General features: G+C 45.2%; 2 protein-coding genes across 4 annotated transcripts in view; one reads left to right on the top strand and one right to left on the bottom strand.

Annotated features, from left to right (window-relative positions):
• The window catches only part of LOC133469935 (cadherin-6-like), a 61,977-nt gene extending 58,707 nt beyond the window's left edge, over positions 1 to 3,270 (top strand). Inside the window, exon 13 of the mRNA XM_061757597.1 lies at positions 502 to 3,270. Within this exon, the coding sequence (XP_061613581.1) occupies positions 502 to 1,004 (503 nt within the window). The 3' untranslated portion in view covers positions 1,005 to 3,270. The remainder of the gene's footprint in view (positions 1 to 501) is intronic.
• Positions 3,038 to 19,658, bottom strand: part of drosha (drosha ribonuclease III) — an 88,061-nt gene continuing 71,440 nt past the window's right edge. For all 3 annotated transcript variants that reach the window (XM_061757596.1, XM_061757593.1, XM_061757595.1), the window contains exons 28-32: positions 17,025 to 17,107; positions 15,190 to 15,293; positions 13,131 to 13,223; positions 10,278 to 10,324; positions 3,038 to 4,643 (exon numbers count right to left, since the gene is read on the bottom strand). In XM_061757596.1, coding sequence (XP_061613580.1) covers positions 4,513 to 4,643; positions 10,278 to 10,324; positions 13,131 to 13,223; positions 15,190 to 15,293; positions 17,025 to 17,107 — 458 coding nt within the window. In that variant the 3' untranslated portion in view covers positions 3,038 to 4,512. The remainder of the gene's footprint in view (positions 4,644 to 10,277; positions 10,325 to 13,130; positions 13,224 to 15,189; positions 15,294 to 17,024; positions 17,108 to 19,658) is intronic.

The raw sequence follows: 19,658 nt of genomic DNA on the forward strand, positions 1-19,658 counted from the left end.
TCACCTTTGTACAACAGAATCTCATGCCCTCAAATGTTTGTCATCCAAAATGTATTCGCTAAGAAAGTTCTTAAGTAATAATTGTATAATTGCGGATGGAATTAACGTCAGCTATAAATTACCGAAGAGTAGAAATAAAATACTAAAATTAAAATTACTGCATACTGTATGTCCAGTATGCTCTTCTACTGTGCGAACAGGATTTAAGAGCAGAAGCTTGGAAGAACAAGTTTTAAAAAAACAAAACAAATATTGATATTGTGTGCAGTAGCCGTAGCGAACAAAGAGGTTCCTTGTTTGAGTCGTAGTCATCAGACGAATGCTTTGTTCGATTGTGATGTTAAGCAGCAGCAGCAGCAGCCTGAGAAATCCATAATATATCCTTGCGCTCGCCAGCTTTACAAAGTCCCAAAACATCAGTGAGCGCTCGCTCCATCGCCACATCAACAAAACGCCCGTCGGGACTCGAAACGCTCTGAGTTTGCTGTGTTGTGCCCGCAGTGATCGTGGTTCTGTTCGCCGCCTTGAGGAGGCAGCGTAAGAAGGAGCCTCTGATCATCTCCAAGGAGGACGTGCGAGACAACGTGGTCAGCTACAACGACGAGGGCGGCGGCGAGGAGGACACGCAGGCCTTCGACATCGGCACGCTGCGCAACCCCGAGGCCATCGAGGACGGCAAACAGCGGCGGGACATCGTGCCCGAGGCCTACTACCCGCCCGCCCGCCGGCCCGCGCTCTCCTCGACACGGGACAACAACGGGGACGTGCGGGACTTCATCAACCAGAAGATCCAGGACAACGACAGCAACCCGACGGCGCCGCCTTACGACTCATTGGCCACCTACGCCTACGAGGGCAGCGGCTCGGTGGCCGAGTCGCTCAGCTCGCTGGAGTCGGCCACCACGGAGGGCGAGCAGGACTACGACTACCTGAGCGAGTGGGGCCCGCGCTTTAAGAAACTGGCTGACATGTACGGAGCCGACGACAGCGACCGCGATTCCTAACGATGTCTCGCCCCGATCGGGCCCGCCGGACCAAAGGCGGCGGGAGGACAAACGGACGAAGAACCCTTTTGAGCAGGCGTAAGTGGGCTCGTGTGTCCCGTCAAGTGTTAGGGCAGAGGTGTCCATTTTTTAGTGGCATATACTACAAATAACAGTCGAGATGGCCAGCAATGCTTTTTCAAAACAAAACCACAACAAAAGAATGATAAGAAATAGTTTTTTTTTTTTTTTTTTTGACAGAGCAGCCGTGTCCATGGCAAATACTACAGAAACCTTTTTAACGTGGCCCGCAACAATATCGAACTCATTCCCTGCCGGCCGTTTTCCAAACGTTCCCCATATTGACAGCAGTTTTGACTGGTCCCAAAAGATGAGACCAACAGAACATTGTATTCTGTGATAACATAAGCGCCAAAAGAGCAGACTCGCCTCTCCCAGCAGGAAAAAAATAAGTTTCTCTCTCTTTAGTATTCTGCAGTAGAACGTGGGTTGGAATCCAACACCCACTCCTGACGACTACGACGTACGTCCCATAAATTGGTTTCATATGGAGATTGCAAAAACGCAAAGAAATTATTGACAACTAAAATAGAACATTTCCCCTCATAAAACCCCGGTAAATTCAAGAGCGGTGAACGTATCAAATTAATGTGTCAATGAAGATTTTCAGTTGACTACTGATTGCTTTTGCTTTGGTTCAGAATGTGGAAATGTGATCTGGTTGCTGCTCAGTGCAGGCAGGGGCACAAAAAATGGCCTTATCATGTTTTTCCAAAAATAACAACACATAAAAACAATATAATTGATGGATGGAATGGTTTTACATGTTTAACATAATGTTGAAGAATGTCAAAGTGGCCCTGGCATCCTTCCATTATTTCTGTATGTGGGCCAGGGATGTAAACTTTTGGACCCCCCAGTTTTAGGGTATCGGGTGTAGGCCCCGCCCACGTATAGCTACCGATGTTTTTCTTTGTTTTTCTTCCGCCGCTGCCCGCGATGGACACTGAGCAGTGGTGTACTTGTCAGTATTTCCGCGACAAACTCCTGCTGCATCTATTGTGATATTCTGCTTGTGTACGTTAGTTACATGATACAATACACTGTACAGCCACCTCCATCTTCTTCATCTCACAGCGCCCTCTAGCCTTTAGGGGCATAGTCATGCCGAAAGGCGCTGGGAGTTCTGGTCCACTTTGTCACATCTAGCGGGCGACTGAACCCAGCTAATGTTTTCTCCTCGATGTCAATGTCATCAAATGTGAAGAACAAGCTGGCGTCTTCGGTAACGCGAGCAGGAAAATTCACTTTTGTTGCGTCTGTGTTGAATGAACGCAACTGGGCTCTTCTGGCTCGTTGAAGATGTTTCACCTGTAATCCAAAAGGCACAAACTTGGAGACACACCCACTAGAGACAAATATGAGGACACCACACCTCAACTTTCGAACTGAAGAAGCCTTTTGGATTAAGGTGGAATGTCTTCAACAACCAAGAAGATTCCAGCTGCCTTGACGCAACTTTTCACGGATTACCGTGACCTGGATGACTTAGAATCTACAGTTATGTTGCTTCTGTGGATTTCATTGGATCTGTCCCGAAGACTGTCCAGATCGTTCACCGATGAACCAGTCCGGACTGACGGACGACTGAGCTTGTAGATGATTTTGGTATAGTGTCGTACACGGACCACCAGACCGACACGATGGAACGGATCGCTCATCCTGGAACGCGCCAACACGGCGGTTCGTCTCTCGTGACGACGTCCTGACCGCAGCTCTCCGTTTTCCACAAAAGCGCTCGGCAACCAGGCTTTTAACCTTTATCGACATCTAACAACGAGCTGAAAGTGCATTCTCCGCTCTCCAGCTGCAAAAAAAAACAACAAAAAATGACGGCCTTAAGGAGATGTTCTGGTGACAAAGGACAGAAAAACTAAACGTAGAAGAAGTGACGCATCTCTCACACGGCTAAGCGACAAAGTGTTTTTAACGTGGAGTCTTCAGCAAGTGGTCATTTTGGTTTTCTTAGGTCTTCTCCCCCCCCCCCCCCCACCCGACGCAAATGTGGTGGCGCCATCCAGTAGACGTGTGCTTGTCGATGTGTAGACGCCGTTGGGCCGTTGGTGACAAACGTGGTGGAGTCTCTGTGAGCGTAGAAAAAGTGTCGCCGTAGCCTGGCGGGCCCGCGTCCATCAATTCTGCTTTGTACAACGTGAGATTTTGTACTGGATATTTATATGACACGATTAAATATCTTGAAAAGCTGCTTCCTCTGATTCATGAGCACTTGCCTCCAAGCACTCGGGATGAATAAAATGTGAAATAATACAGGTAAAAATCCACGATAGAGACCACATACTTCAAATACATTTCACTTTATTAAAACACAAACTTACTAAAAACACACCTTTTTTTATACTCTTCAAACAACTGCTACTTTATATCGCGGCACTTTACTGTAAAGAGTGCCTTTTAAGGGACACTTAACAACAACACACAAAAGTCATTCAAATTTGAAGTATGTTTGGAGCGCCACGTGAACAGAGTCGTAGCTAGCGTTGCCCACGGGCTGATTGTCAGCCGGCTTGATGGCAAGCAGCTGCGTGACGAAAGATTCCAGGAGAAGTCCGGCAGGCAGCTGAGGCTCCGCCGAAGAAAGCAGGGTGGTAAACGTCTTAAGATGATGCAGAGAAAGGTTCGGATCGATCGCCATTGGCAGTGGTGGCGGTGAACAGCTGATTAGTTGCTAACGGCTAGCTGCTCAACATAATACCTTTTTCCTTTCGTTAGTTTTCCTTCTTCCCTTTACCTGCTTCCTTTCTTCTTTCCTTTTATGCTTTCTTTTCTTTCTTCCAGTTCATTTCCTCCTCCTTCCTTCTCTTCTGTTCCTTTTTACCCCCTTGTATTTTCATTCTTTCCTTCCATCCTCCATTACTAAAGTTGTTTTTAATGATATATGTATTTTACATTTTTTTAATTTATGCATCACTGAGTAAAAAACATAATAAAAGGGCGAATAGGAAAGTAGTAATAGGTATTTTTTTATGGACCTGCAAGCTTCTTGGCAGGGGAAATTAGATCATCTCTAATTCAGATCATCTTGACAGCCAATTGGATTTGGGAAGGGCAAAGTGAACAAAAAAAGAAAAACAATCTAATTTGGATTATTGGAGGGATGAGTGGCAGATGTAAGACAGATGGTGATGGCGTATTAAACAGTTGGGCAGCGGCCAACTTTAATTATTGACTTGACTTGCAGACAACTTAATTCTAATTTTGTTTATTTACTTTCACTTTCAATCTTTAAAAAAAAAAATATTTGTTTTTACGGGGGCTCATTAAAAAAAATAGATGACAAAAGGCTTAAAAATGATGATGTTTCTTCTTTTGTGTGAGTTTCCCCCTCGCCCCCGCCCCAGTTTTCGACTCCACGTTGAACACAACTTTACCAGTGCGACTTCCACCCGCGTCCCGAACCGAGGCGAGTCTCCAGCGACGTCGGCCCCCCTCACTTCCTGCCGTCGTTGGGCTCGTCGCCGTCCTTCTCCTGGCGTTCCCGCTCGCGTCTCATCTCCTTCAGCTCTTGCCGGTACTTGCGCTCGATGAAGCGCTTCTGATGGGCCATCTGCGGGAAGTTATCTGCGGCGGGAGCGAACAGAGATGAGGGTGACCGAGAGGAACGTGGGCAAGAAGAAGAAAAAGAAGAAAAAATAAAAAACAGCGATGGCAAGTGGCTGTTTAGCGGCACTCTCACTTCGGTCCAGTGAGCAAAAAGATTGGAGGCGGTGCCGCCGCGCTGCTCTTTGGTTATTAATGACGACGTGAAATTAGACAAGCTTGTTTTGTGTCAGACATAATTAATTAACAAGGGAAGACTGCTTCATTAGATGTGTGATGTCATCATACCTGTGGCAGGCGCCGCATTTGCTACCTGAGCTTTCAGTTCACATTAAATTACATCATAGTATATGGTGAATAAAAGTTTCTCAACAGGCTAAAAGGTGTGAAAAAGTTTCGAAACAGGCTAAAAATCAGGTGCAGTGGTCATGTACAGTTTTCTTTATAGTTTTTCATAGTTAAAAAGTTAATAAAACTGCTGCAACGCGGAGTGCGGGTGGTGGTATGCATGGTGAACAGAGAGTGAAGATAGGGTGAGGTCTCGTCAATGAGTGTTTTTTTTTTCCCCATACATTTTGTTTTGTTTCATACACAACTGTTTTTAAAATGAGTCTTTTTTTTTTTTTCCACAGCAGTCATTGTGTCTTGTGACTTAACTAAAAGGACACAGCAGGGGGACACAAATGAATAGAAAACTCATGTTCACAAAACGTCGTAGAGGAACGGCATTTGAAGGAACAACCAATTTCATTTCAATCCATGCTGGTGATGATCTGAATCGAGGTGTGTTATTTTTATTTTCTGTCATGATGCGAATCAATCTGGTACCACTGGATCCATCAAACTCTCACAATCATATTGGTACTGTATCTCCTATCTGTTTCCTCATCCCAAATACAAAGCTATTCATTGTTTTCATTTTAATGAATAGTTCAGTCTTGGTGGAGGTCTCTGCTATACTTGGTGGCATTCTAGTTATACATGATCATTATGCCATTGCAAAAATGAAAAATCTACTGAGGGCCCAAGAACTTTGGACAGTACTGCATATATATATATATATATATATATATATATAAACAGACATAAAAAGCAAAAGAAAGCAACTACTACCACATCTTAATTGAAGACATTTGCGACAAGCAACCAGTCCAAAGACTCAGGGCTCACCTGCTTGTCCATCAGGACAAGCGCTATAGGAAATGGCTGAAAGGGATATTTTTGGACAGCCGTTTGCTTCGGAACGGTTTGTGCAAGGTCACACTCAAACTGAATTGACCCAATTTTCTGTACAAACTGAGTGGTGGATTCATAAATGTGTTCTTGTGAGTGCTACAGTTGAAAAGGAGGTAAACTCCACTGAGCTTGGGGGTTCTTTCTTTGGCTGACTGACAAGAAATCAAGTGGAAACCAAAGCTGAAAAGATGCTTGTGACTTTCTAATTTGCACTCTGACCCGCAGACACTCTACGCTTAACGAAACACTTGTTGCTTTTCATTCTGCTCACCGACGAGTCACTCGTCGGTATCAACACCTCTCAACAAGGACCGTCTGGTTTGACAAAACCTCAACACGCCTGCAGATAACGGCGGTGACAATATGCAAATGAGCACTTGTTGCCTCGGCGATGTCTTGAGTGGGCACTTACATTATTTAAAACGTGTCGCCAGAGAACACACAGGTGGTCATGTTGCCCAATCTCAGCTGCCTGTCACTCTGAGGGGAGGACGCGCCTCCTCTGCATGCCGAGTGACTTCACGCAGCATCTGGCAACGCCAAGTCCAGCCCAGAGAACATCTCTGGCCTACAGAATCCAAAATACCGAGGTACTACGAGGTGGTATTGCGCGTAAAAGTGGAAAAAGTTGTTCCAATTAAGTCCCGTCGGTAAAACACGGACGCGGTCCCATTCCACTCTCGAAAGGCCCTTTCACACTGCCCTTCCGCCATTTGGCAAGATGGTAACGCTGACATTTATTCGGCTGGGCCTTTCATACACTTTGTTGTTGTGGCTTTGCACACTCAACAATTTGATGAGTGATGACGTCAGTGTCTGCTTCTGGGACAGAGATAATTGCTTTTCACAAAGCCATTGAGTCTTGGGCCTGGTACACCCACAAGGATTTTGGAAATCTCTATATAGTTTTTTTTTGTTGTTGTTGTTTTTTTTTTAAAGATCTGTAGACAGAAATGTTGCGTGAAATCAAACGTTATCTCACATAAAACAAAGAAACAGCAACAACCGGGAAACTAAAGACGCAACATGGAAGCGGCCATAAGAGAGGAGGGAATTATTATGGGCTTGGAACTACTTTTTAGGGGAAAATCTTCAACTAAAAAAGAGAAAAGAGCGAGGGAGGGAGGAAAATCCTGGAGACAGCGTGAAAGTGGAAATTATAGTCTACTGAGTGAGCTACAGGGGAGCTCTCAAATGAATCTAACGGCTGGTGTTATTATCCTAGTAAGTTTGTATTTCGAGTTGGGGATGTTTGTTTTGATTTATGCCCGCTTCTTGTTCCTCAGTCAGGTCGCTTCTCGATTAGCTTTATTCCATTTCACCTCACAATTGACAGAATCATGACTCTGGAGTCGTCGGTTTTCTCCCCACACACAAAGATTTTTGGTCTTAAATATTGAACATAATATTTAAGATTGTTTCGGATCCTATTATCGGGACAGATCGCCTTTAACACACCTCAGTGTCAAATTTTATAGGATAAAACATAATAAAACGTGAACTAATCTGGCGTCTGTCATCTTCTGCGTGTGGACCAGGCCTTAGGTTTTAAAACTTCACACTCTGGCTGCGGTTTCCCGCTATTCCTGAACACGCAGGCTTTGCACATACGACAGCGAGCCTGGAAAAAGCAGCGCTTAATTATTCTGTCGCCCAAGTTCTACACTAGCAAACCGGTTTACAACGGTCTCGACCGACGACGTTTTGTGATTTGGATGCGACCCCAATCGAGAACATGCAAATGCCACACAGAAAAGCCGGAACTGATCTGTGAGGCAGACATGCTAACCGCTATTCAACCATGCTGCACTTGATCTAATTCCTGACAGAAAATCGTTTCCTTTGGTTTCCGTCTGTACACACCACAACATGAAACCAGTCAATTGAAAAGTGTGTGGGCAAGAAACGGGTCTTAGTCCCACAGTGCGTGCGTGCCCAGCTTTAGACAAGATGAGCTCGGTCTTTCACCACTATCACGGCGGTCAACACGCCAAACGCGCGCCAAGCGGCAATGAAGGGATTTCCTTCCACGGCAAAGGGCAAACAAAGAGAGATCCTTCACGCTCCGCTTTGCCTGCGTTACATCAGACACTTTTATCTGGAGATTAAGAGCTTTACAGGGAACGTAGCTGCCTTCAGGCTAAAATTGAGACGCCGCCCCTTTTTCAACAGTCATCGCATTGTCGGGAAAAGAGAGGGCGAGCCGGGAATGAGCTGCTTAAGCATCTCGTTTTTGTTTTTTTCTTCCGTGGTCTTAGCCCAAAGAGCGTCATCCACCTCTGCCAGAATCCCTCGCCTACCTCGCCACTCTTCACCTATTTCTCCGCTCTTTGCCTACCTCACCACTCTGCCTACCTTGCTCTTCTTCGCCTACCCGGCCTCGCCGCTACCTTTCCACTTTTCGACCACCTCGCAGCTCTTTCCCTACCTCACCGCTCTTCGCCCACCTCGCTGCCTTTCGCCTCCATTTGTTTGCACTCATGTTGCTGTCGGTCTGTGGCCTGGTTAACATTTAATCCTGCCCTGACGCGTGCAGGCAGCAGACGTCAAAACGCGGCCCGTCAAAGTGCGAGATGTGGTTCAGCGGCGCCACCCGTGGACCGGCTGAACTCACGCACACGCCCCCACAGATAGCAGAAAGGCCTGTTTAATGAGCCCGCAGCTGTCGGACCCAGCGTGGCCTCGTCTTCATCCTCGCCTTTTTCGGCCGACATGACGGCAGTCACATATGCTGTCAGTCGGCAGAAAAGTTGAGTCCGGCTCAGAGGGGCTTAAATAAAACATGGAAATGAATCCTGACACACCGAGCGCAGCAGCCGAGAGCGGGAATGTTTGGGTCGATCCGGCCCGTACGACGAGGTGCATGTCGCGTACGAGAGGAGCCAGGCTCAAGTAGACGATCAATGACAGCAGAACTCGTGTCCTTGATTAGAAACGCTGTGCTGACAAATGACGCCGAGGCCTCACACACATCGGGGGCTCGAGAGGACTTGCTGAGTCAGGATGGGAATATCACTGTCGCGCGCGCACAAACAAACCCACACAAGCGGCGAGGATACGAGGAAGTCAAACCGGCACTCAAGAAGTCGACACAGTCGATAAAACAAACCCCCCTAGCGCTGTAAATAAATGTAATACTGCCGTCGGTGCATGTGGGCGAATATTATGTAAATATTTACGCTAATATGGGCTCTATTATTCCAGCATTATAAGTGAAGTACTCACTCGCCGTGTTAATAATTCTAAAAAACAAAGAGTAAACGCGTGACATCGTACGTGCGTGTGTGCTTCCATCAGGTAGCACGCTCCGTTAGCAACAGGAATGGAGTCCACAAGCGAAAAGAGGTTTTTAAAAAGACCCGTATTCTAGCTTTGTGATTTGTCGCCAATCAGAAGAGAGAAAAAGCAAGGCGCTTTTGCACCCAAATTCAAGTTTTTCACATGGATGCCAATCAAGGGAGTAAAAGTAACGGCAATACATCTCCACGTCGATAGGTGGCGGTAGATGGTCCGTGACAATGCTCCTTGTTCTTTCAAAGTTTCTTTAAGTTCTTAGTTCTGTGGTCAAATGAATGTGGTAAAGTTCCTCTGTCTTTGGTAAACACTGCACTCAGTGATAAAGTTTCTAGGTCTGTGGCTAACTATGCAGTAAAGTTCCTAGTTCCGAGTTCTGTGGTAAAGGAACTAGTTTTTTCGTAAGGTTCCTAAAACTGTGGTGAAGCTACTAGTGTTTTCATAAAGTTCCTAGTTCTGTGCTGAATGTCCTAGTTCTGTGGTAGGGTTCTGAATATGGTGAAGTTCCTAGTTAAATGCTAAAGTTCCTAGTTGTTTTTTTAAATGTCTTAGTACTGTAGTAAAGTTGCTTTGGTCGTACATTCTGACACCTCCATTTCTACTTGCGCCTCATGTTGAAAATGATCATCTATCCCAACTTCTTGTCTTTAATAAAAAATGCACGAGATCCGGCTGCACATTTCAAACAGCAAGACAAAAAGATGGCAAAACGGAAATACTATTTCCTAAGAGGCAAATGTGGAGTATTGGAACTACTTGGCTGTGCAGCGAAGGACACGCTTTTCTTCTCTTCAAGTAGACTTTGATGACAAGATAAAACAACGAGCGAGCAGAAGAAGAGACGCTGTGAAGAGGACCAAAAGAAGAGTTCTGATGCCCCGAGGATCCTTGAGGGCTCTCCTTCAAACGCGAACATACAAACGGCACGCGGGCTCCGACATCAGCACCAACACAAGCGCCGCCAGCGACTTGAAGAACGTCGGCACGAGGCTCGGTGGCGACGCTGTGTGACCAACCGGCACCAAACCTGACTGGTGCCAGAGCATCAGCGTTCCCAAAACTAAGGCCAATGGTGTGGGCCTGTGTGTGCGCGATAGAGTGCGTGTGTGTGTCCAAACAACTCACATTTGTCAAGTGCGTCCATGGCAGCTCCCATTTCCGCCTGCTGGATGCTACGTGAGAGAGAGACAGGAGGAGAGGTCGGTAAGGTCTCCTGGCGTATTTTCCCCCTCGAAGGGATTTCTTCCTCTTTGTTTGGAACAACGGCAGGTAGCGGCACCGGCGCCACGACGGGGCTTTCGCTCGCCACGCGCGCATTTTGCCGTGCGCAGCCTTAAGCTCGTTGATGCACAAACAGTCGCAAATGCGGGAGACCAACTCATCTGCCGATTAGCTCGCTTTGCGGATTTTCTCATCACTCTGTGATACATTCAAGGTGGATTTAGCTGCCATCGTGGCTTGAAACCCCAATTTGAAACCACAACCTTTGTTTGAAACCCTAAACCTAGCTCATAATCCTAATTTGAAAAGTCAACACTTGTTTGAATCGTTAACCCTGGATCGAAACCCTATTTTAAAACCATAACCGCTGGTTAGAAACCCCTAAAAAACAGATTTTAAACCCTAATTTGAAACCGAAACCCTTGTTTGAAATCCTAATCCTGTTTTAAAAAAAGCTCAAAACCCTAATTTGAAAAATAATAATGTTTTTTACTCCTAACCCTGTCTCGTAACCCTAATTTGAAACCCTACCCCACACTTGAAACCTAAACACTGTTTTGAAAAGGTAAACCTGGCTGAAAACCGTAATTAGAGAAAACAGTCCTTGTTTGAAACCCAAACCTGTCTGGAAACCCTGAATTTGAAACCCTAACCCATGCCTGAAGCCACAATTTTTAAACTATAACCCTTGTTTTAAACCCGAGCTTTGGCTTGAAACCTTAATTTGAAAACCAAAACCAGGCTTGAAAGTATAATTTCAAACTCTAACCCAGGCTCAATCCAAACTCTTTCTTGAAACCCTAATTTGGAAAGCCTAACCATGTCTTGAAACCCAAATTCTTTCTTGAAACTCGGAATTTGAAACCCTAACTTGAAGGCCTGACCCTGGCTACTTTCTCTTGACCAATGGCAGGCGCTAGCATTTCAAAGCGCTATAATCCAGACTTGAAACCCGAATATGAAACCATTGTTTGAAACCCTAATGTCCCGCGGGGTGGTGAGCTAGTGCTCCCGCCTGAAGGGAAGCAGCAAAAAGACTCGCCGCCTGCTCTCGCCATCTGCCCGACGCTCCCGCTTCTCCATAACACAATTTACGTCAAATCAATAATGGATCGATTCATTTTCATTGCGCATAATGTGTCTCCCGATAGAACTGGCCCGACAAGAGCTTAATTGCTGTAATAAACGCCGTCGATGAAGCGCCGCCGTTACTCTGCGGCCCATTAGCAACAAGACGGCCCTTCCTCGGCTCGCCCCGGAGGTGGGGGGGGAGTCAGTCGCATATGTGCAAGTCGTAAGTAAGTCTCAAGTCTTAACCTCTAACCTTTAAGCAAGTTCCGAGGTGCAGTGTAGAGAGAGGAGGGGACACATTTTTTTTTTTTTTTTTTTTAAATTTAAAAAAATCAAGCAAGTGGAGTCCCACAGTTGGATCAAGTCATTACTTGGGTTAAAGTGATTCTAAACCCTTGTCTTTTTTTTTTTTTTTTGCAAGAACACTTATGTGCCAGCACTAGTCCAAACATGATATTCAGATATTGCGATCGTGGAATAAGAATAAAAAATGAATAAGTCGTCAACGTATGGTGCAAAACCATCATCAGCTGCACACCGAAAGTGACGTCACAATTACTTTAGCGCGTTTGCCTTGTTTACAACACATTCGATCGCGTAAGCCTGGTTGTTAAAGTATTCGTAGAGAGTGCAACGGTGCCAGGCTGTCAGCGTGAACGCTAAAGTGTGCAGATTCCTTTTGGCATATTCGGCTGCCTTTTAAAAAGGAGGCCGTCGGCTGTCGCAAGCCTCCCGGGCTAACGCCGGCGACTGGAGCCGTATTTTACAATTTTAACCAGTGACAGCGTAATTTGTCATATTTTTAGCGAACAAATTTAGCAATTGAACATGATTTCAGGAAGGTGTGTTGATATTAGTGGCAACGAATTCGCATACTCACAAGTGTGAAGATGTAGGCGAATAGTTAAGATGTTTTAACCACTTTTTTAAAGAATACTTCGTCGATTTAGGTAAAGAGCTTCGGATGAAGGAGATATGAACATTTCAAATACAACTGAAAGTTTTGACATCTTGGGTTAGTTCCCCTTTACGAAGGTCATACAACATATATATGGTTCCAAACCCAGGCTATGCATTGTTTATGTTTCAAGCAAGGGGTTATGGTTTCAAATTTTGAGTTCTGATCCAGGGTTAGGCTTTCAAATGAGGGCTCTGGTCTCAAATTAGGGTTTCAAGACAGGATTATGGTTTCAAATCCGGCTTTTGAGACAGAGTTTGGGTTTTATTCAAGGGTTGGGCTTTTCAACAAGGGTCAGGGTCTCAAAATAGGGTTAGGGTATTACACCTATCGTCAAACTGGGGCAAATAAGGTTTCAAGCCAGGGTTATAGTTTGAAATCAGTCTTTTGAGGCAGTGTTAGGGTTTTAAATTAAGGTTTCAAATTAGGGTTAGGGTTTCAAACTATGGTTAGGGGTTCAAATTAAAGTTTCAAGCCAGGGTTTGGCTTTCAAGATGAAAATTCTAATTAGGGTTTTAAGTAGGGGTTTCAAGGCTGGATTAGGGTTTCCAGTTAGGGTTAATGTTTCAAGGTAAGGTGTCAAATGAGGGTTTCAAGCCTGGGTAAGGGTCTTGTCTTAAGCTTTCAAATGAAACTATCAAGCCAAGGTCAGTGACGGCGGTACAGTCAGCTGATTGGGGTCCCTCCGGTTCAGCGCCGCCCCCCCCGAGGTGTGGCCCCTCGCTCACCTCGGGCCTTTGCCGCAGCCGATGCGCTCGCCCTTGAAGTAGACTGCGACGGTGTAAGTGCGCGCGTGCGACGGCCCCACCGTCTGCAGCGTCCTGAAAACCACAAAGACAAAAAACACAGTGAGAGCGAGGAGGGCTGCCACGTAATGAGCCCCAAGCTCAGGGGACACAAAAGACTAAAAGGACGCTGGGGAACAAAAACACTTTTTAAGAGGAACACATTTACTGTAATTCATCACAAGGCGGACAGGAGTGCTCTTCATTTATTTGGAGCAGACGCCACCTCAAAGCCCTCAAACTGCAACCCTTGTTTGAAACCCAACCCTGACTTGAAACCCGGCTTTAGGACTCTCACATAAGTTTGATACACTAACACCGTTTTTTTAAATCCTAACCCCAGCTCCAAACCCTACTTTGATACCCTAACCCTGGCTCAAAACCTTAATTTCCAAATCCTAATTTGAAAGCCTACTTTTGAACCCTAACCTTGGCTCAAAACCCTAACCCTTACTTGAGATCCGCCCTCCCCAACAGATTAAATCATGTTTGCCAGTTGCCATGGCAACAAATACAATTGAATTCTCTCCATCCAAATTCAATATCAAGTACCTTCTGATAAAAGCTGCAGGCAGCCCAAATAAAAACATTTGAAGGACTGCAAGGGTAAACAAAGAAAAGGAAGAGAGGATGATGATGTTCCTCGCTTAAAAAGAAGAAGAAAAAAAGACAAGCTGTCACTCGCACTTCTTCTGCAGGGACCGATGCGTGAACAAAACTCGGGCGCTGTTTGAAATGTTAACATTAGCATAAACACGCGCCGCGCGCCCGCCTGAATTATTCACGCGCAGTTGACTTATTTGAGGAGAGCGTGGGATCCATTTTGAATGCAACGTGGTCACTTCTGACACCTCGTCAATAATTCACCTCCCGTTCGGGCGCGCCGCAAACGAGACGCTCGGAGGAAGACGGCGGCGGCGGCGCGGCGCTCGCTGTTGTCGCGCCAGCAGACGGGGAGGACATTGCGAAAATAGGCGATGACTTCAGTGCTCCAAAAGAAGCTGGTTTTAAACCTAACGTTTGTTTAGAACCCTAATCCTGGCTCGAAACCATACGTTGAGACCATGACGCTAGTTTGAAACTCGATCTTGAAACTTAAACCCTCAACAAGCTCAAAACCCTAATTTGAAACACTAACCTAGGATTGTAACCCTAACTTTCAATCCTAACCCAGGCTTGAAACCCAAATTTGAAACACTAACCCGATATTAGAACCCTAATTTTCCAACCCTAGCCCTTGTTTGAAATCATCAACCTTGGCTTGAAATCCAACTTTAAGGCCCTAACCCTTATTTGCAACCCTAGCCCATAGAACCTTAAAACTGGCTTGAAACTCTAATTTGAAACCATAACCTTTGATTGAAACCCTACTTTGAAACTACAACCCTAACGCTGACTTGAAACCCTCATTTTTAACAGTAACCCTTGTTTTAAACCCTACTGTGAGACGCTAATCCTAATTTGAAACCCCAACCGTTGTTTTAACCCTAACTCTGGTTAAAACTCCAAACCATGATTTGAAACGCTAACCCCGCCGGAGGCTCGTGATCCTCGTCGCTGATTAATCACACTGAGAGAGTGAACCGTGTTTTTGTCAGTCGCCATGGCAACAAATGGGCCCTGATGGCAGCGCTCGGAAAGCGTGGGTTTTGTCAAATGACGCTTTCGCCTTGACCTTTGTGTCGTCAAAGAGCGAGGGCCCCCCCGCGGGGGCATTTATTCATCGCAACAACGGGGACCTTTATACGGCCATTCACCACGACGGGGTCCTGTAAACCTTCATCTTTGTACCCGTCTGCCTGCAACCATAAGTGAGAAAGACGAGGAAGGATGTGAGCAATTCCATTAGTTTGCTTTTCTATTCATTTGCATGGCTGTAACGCAATGTAAAGTAATGCACCATAAAAATGGAAATGGACGTCTCCTTTACTCTATTGAACATGTCGTGTGTGCTTTACATGTTGAGGTGCGACCTGATGTTAAAGGTCAAACGCCGTCTTACTTGTAGAGCGGAATGTCGGGCTCCTTGCCCTCCGTCCTCAGCGTCAGGCAGCACTGCTGCAGCTGAGACTTGGGGTCGTTCCAGTCCTGGTTGAGAATAAACTCCTGCAACACACACGCACGAGGCCAAAAGGGGGACGCGTCATCACAGCAGCCCCCTTTTACAGACGGGAAAAATAACAAACTCTCCGCTTTGCACTGGCTTTTATTTCATTTCTGTCCCCGTTAACCTCCCCCCCACTCCCAAGCTGCCATCCTTGCACTCTCCATCTGGTCTTGGTTGCGCGGCCAAATCACAGGCTACTTAAGACAAAAGCCAATCCGCGTCCAGAAATACGAAGCGGCCGGGAGTCTCCCAGGTGTGCCGCCCTGATACATTTCTCTTATCCAGGGGGGACTTTTAAAAGCTCTTCCATTAACAGGGAAGCAGCCCTGTCATAAAAAGGCAGACTTTGAATCCAGAACTGTCTGCTCCTATTAATTTTCAACAAAGAGTGCTTCTGCTGCCTTTTTCTCTCGGTTTATTGCTCCCAACCTCTCAGACTGCCGCATTGCACTTTGTTTCCCTTTTTCCCCTTCCCACTTCCTCATGTGCTCGACTGCAGCCTATAGAAGAGAAATGTGGCCTTTTTGTGAGCACAGTGGAGGACGTTCACTCTCTCTTCACGCGTAATCACAGAGTGCAGGGAAAAAGAAGAAGTCATTATAAGGGAGGGCCCTTCATTGCTTCTCTGTTTCCACCCAAATTGGATGAAACGCGAGGCCACGTGCCGGCCGCTCCACAACTTTTTCTCTTGGAAGTGGAAATGAGGCGACCGCGGCGCAGAGCCGGGCTCCTTCTGAGTCGGGGATTCTCCCCAGAGAGGCTCACCGAGACGGCAATTAGGCCGGCACATCAGACCGCGGCGGAGGCTTCAGAGGGGAGGCCGTCGCCGATATATCTAGCTTTGTCCCGGAGTCGCGCACAAGGCGTCGCGCAGCTGCCTTTGCGGCTTGCCAACACCGAGGCCATTAGCCCACGTTTACGCTCCTCGAGCCCAAATGAAGAATGGTTTTGGCCGTTCATTTACACGACAAAGGCGCTTTGAAATCGTTATTACTGTTTGCAGTTAAACGCTGAAAACACTCACTGTAGGCTATTACTTTAAAAGCAAAACAACGACAGAGACCGCAGGGCTGATGTTGATGATGATTCTTTGTACATTTACTACATGAGCTTTATATGGCCGTAAAATAAAAATGTCACAAAAAAACAATTTTCCATCCTGCATTTCTCTGCCCATGATCCTTCAAGCTGAACTCGCGTCAAGTGGGACACGGCGCGTTCATACTGCCGTTGCGGCTTAACGTATTCAGATAATTAGCTACATGGCGATATCGGCAATCAGCGAGCATGATTCCGTTCAACACAAAGGGTGTCTGGGCGTTAAAATTCATACTCTGCTTGCGGCCCCTTACGAACAGGCAGCCAGAGGTGGGGAACTTCAGTCACATGACTTGGTTTGAGTCAGAGTTAAGTCGCCAATATTAGGAAGTGAACTTCTTCCCGCCATCCCGTGTTTGTACCTTACACACAGGACAGTAAAGAACTAGCTTAGATACTAGCCCGTATGAGAGGGGTTGGTCTTGAGTGCATGGCAGAAAAGCCTTTCCGACACCATCGCGATCCCCATTGAGGATGACTAAAATAGCGATCTCAGCGCCGCACGAAGCCGTTGCGTCAATGCTCGCGCCATTAGGCTAGCGCCATTAGCCCCCCTGCGTTCCCCCAATTGGTATCTCTCAGCGGCTCATTGATCAGGTGCTGGCAGTGAAAGGCTATCAATAGGCGCTCACCTTCAGTCGGGGGAAAAAACAGACGTTCATGAAGGTGTGCACGAATTCCAGGTCCTTATCAATGTAGAGTGCCGCGATGAAAGCTGGAAGATAAAAAAAAAATGTCTCAGAGGGATCGAGCTCTACTGCGAATAAAGAAAAACTGAGTAATTGATGCCCCCCCAAACTTTTTTAAAACAATGGTCTATTTTAATAGTTTAAATTGTAAATACACGGGTTCACCGTATTTTAATTTACTATTTTAGAATAATATGATTTAAGAGGAAGAAAATGTTTAACAACAACAAGACACATCTTAATACCTCACAAAAAAAATTTAAGCTGCAGTATGCACATAAATGAAAATGATCAGAATAGTACCACCCTGCTGATTAGCATACCTCCAAACACATCAAATCAATGGATCATATTGAACTCGTTTGCTCAGCACTTTGCTGCCAGTTTAATGCGCACAGAGAAGTCAAAAGTGAAAAAGAGATAAGATATAAGGTCAGTCTAAGTGCGCGGCCTATTTGAAATGGAAGCTGCATCAGGCCATTAGCCGCTCCAGAGAGGAATGATGGGTAATATTTGAGGCGGGGCCACCATAGCCGCGGGGCGCAGCCGTTCATATGCGGAAAAGAGGCGCGCTCCTTTTTCCGAGTTGACCCTCGCCTCCTTCCCGCGCTGCCAATTACGACGGCGGCCCGACGGCGCGATCTGAAAGGCAAACGATGGGAGGTGTTTTTTTTTTTTTTTTTTTTTTTTTTTTTTTTTTTTATCTTTTCCTGCATCACTGATGGCTACTTTCTCTCTCGCTGCACCCACCGAGAGATTGATTCTCTGCACACTGCAGCACTTGATGATGACCATTCTCCTTTGAGCTCTCCACTCCACTACCTAGTCTAAAAAAAACATCTGTATATATACACACCCTAGATATTTACCAAGGTTGGGAATCACAGAGTTACCATATGACTGATATTTTTCCAATGGTACCCATAGTACAACGATATTGTCAGATAATCAATATAATACATAAAAAAATAGAAACAAAAGAATCAATATATATATATATATATATAATAGTGGTGGGAATCAGATGTATATTCTGAGATATTAGGGCTAGGAATTGCAGAATAACTCAAAATAGAATACAGTTGCAAAATCTTTAGAACGATACCAATAACAGCAGTATAAAGAGACAACAAGTGTGCGATAATCGTTATAGTGGAAGAAAACCACTTATGATGCATCACAATATATATTAGGGGCGGGAAACGCAGTGTAACTCGTGATACAACATCACGATATTTCCCCAACAATACCGACCACGGCAGTATCACGAGACAAGCGATTGTGTGATCATTAATCAATGTACTGAAGAAAGCCACATGACTATACGGAAAGGGGATGGGAATCAGAGTAAGTCGCAATCTACAAACACAACATTTTCCGCAGATATCGACGGCAGCACGTTACAGCAATAATACATAAATTGGAAGAAGTATACATGCAATACAGCACCATATATACTCGTGGTGGAAATCCCAGAGTAACTTGCAATATGACATTTTTGCGGTATTTCCCCATGATATCGATAGTATCACATTACGGCTGGTTTTCTTCAATTAATTGGAAGAAAAACAGGTACAATACAAAACAATATCTACAGTATGTACCTAAGAAAGAGACAATTGAGGTAATTGATGACAAAATTGCAAATTAAAATAATTTTACCATAGAAATACAAGTTGATTTGTTGATTTTGAAGTGTTTTATAAAACAAAAAAAATAATGCAGTGAAAATATTGATATTTAACGATGTGTTGATATGGGTCGCGAGCATTAATAATAATAATATCTTAGATTTATGCAGTGCCTTTCAAGAAACCCCAAAACGCTTAAGTACAGGGATGACAGGTATGATGAAATGTTCGAAAGTGTTAAGTGTTTAGACAGGGAATTAAAAAAAAAAAAAAGTATCAGCAAATTAACACAATAAAGAAAGTATTTTTAGACAGCATATTGTGATTTCACTTCACATTTGTTGTTTATGACTGTGTTGGATATTAAATGCCTGTGTCCCCTCCTCCTCTTGTAACAGCAAAAGTAACACAACGCTCTATTAAAAGAAACTAATGACAGTGTTTACATGATGTAAGTCCCAGACGCGAGATGCGAGCAGTAAAAATGAAGATTTAACGACACTTCTCGTCAACAGCCTAAATTGGGCACTTCTTTGACCGTGAATCACTCGCCGCGTCTTGTTGATTGTGCCAGCCAAATCGTTTTGAGTCACACTTGAGGAACGGGGGATTGGAAAAGAAAAGACTGAGCAATAATAAGCTATTGAATACAGACGCGTGAAAGCCTTCTAGACATGGAGAAAAGTTGTGCGGCCCGGAAACTTCCCTTTTTTTTATGGCTTCCAAACGTGTCGAGCTGTGCTTATTCGAACGGACGGCGTCTGTTCACACACAATCAATATTGGGCGACTGTCATCAATGACACGTAAGTGACAGAAGATGGTGACACCTTCAGGGACGTATTGCAACAGCGGGCTGCTATCAACTAACAACTAAACAAGCTTGTCGTCCTTCAGCTGCAGCGCTTGCAGTCGTCTATTCAGAGTGTATTGCCTTTTGAGCTTTG

This window comes from Phyllopteryx taeniolatus, chromosome 20 (genome assembly GCF_024500385.1).
Source record: "Phyllopteryx taeniolatus isolate TA_2022b chromosome 20, UOR_Ptae_1.2, whole genome shotgun sequence".
NCBI classification, from domain to species: Eukaryota; Metazoa; Chordata; class Actinopteri; order Syngnathiformes; family Syngnathidae; genus Phyllopteryx; species Phyllopteryx taeniolatus.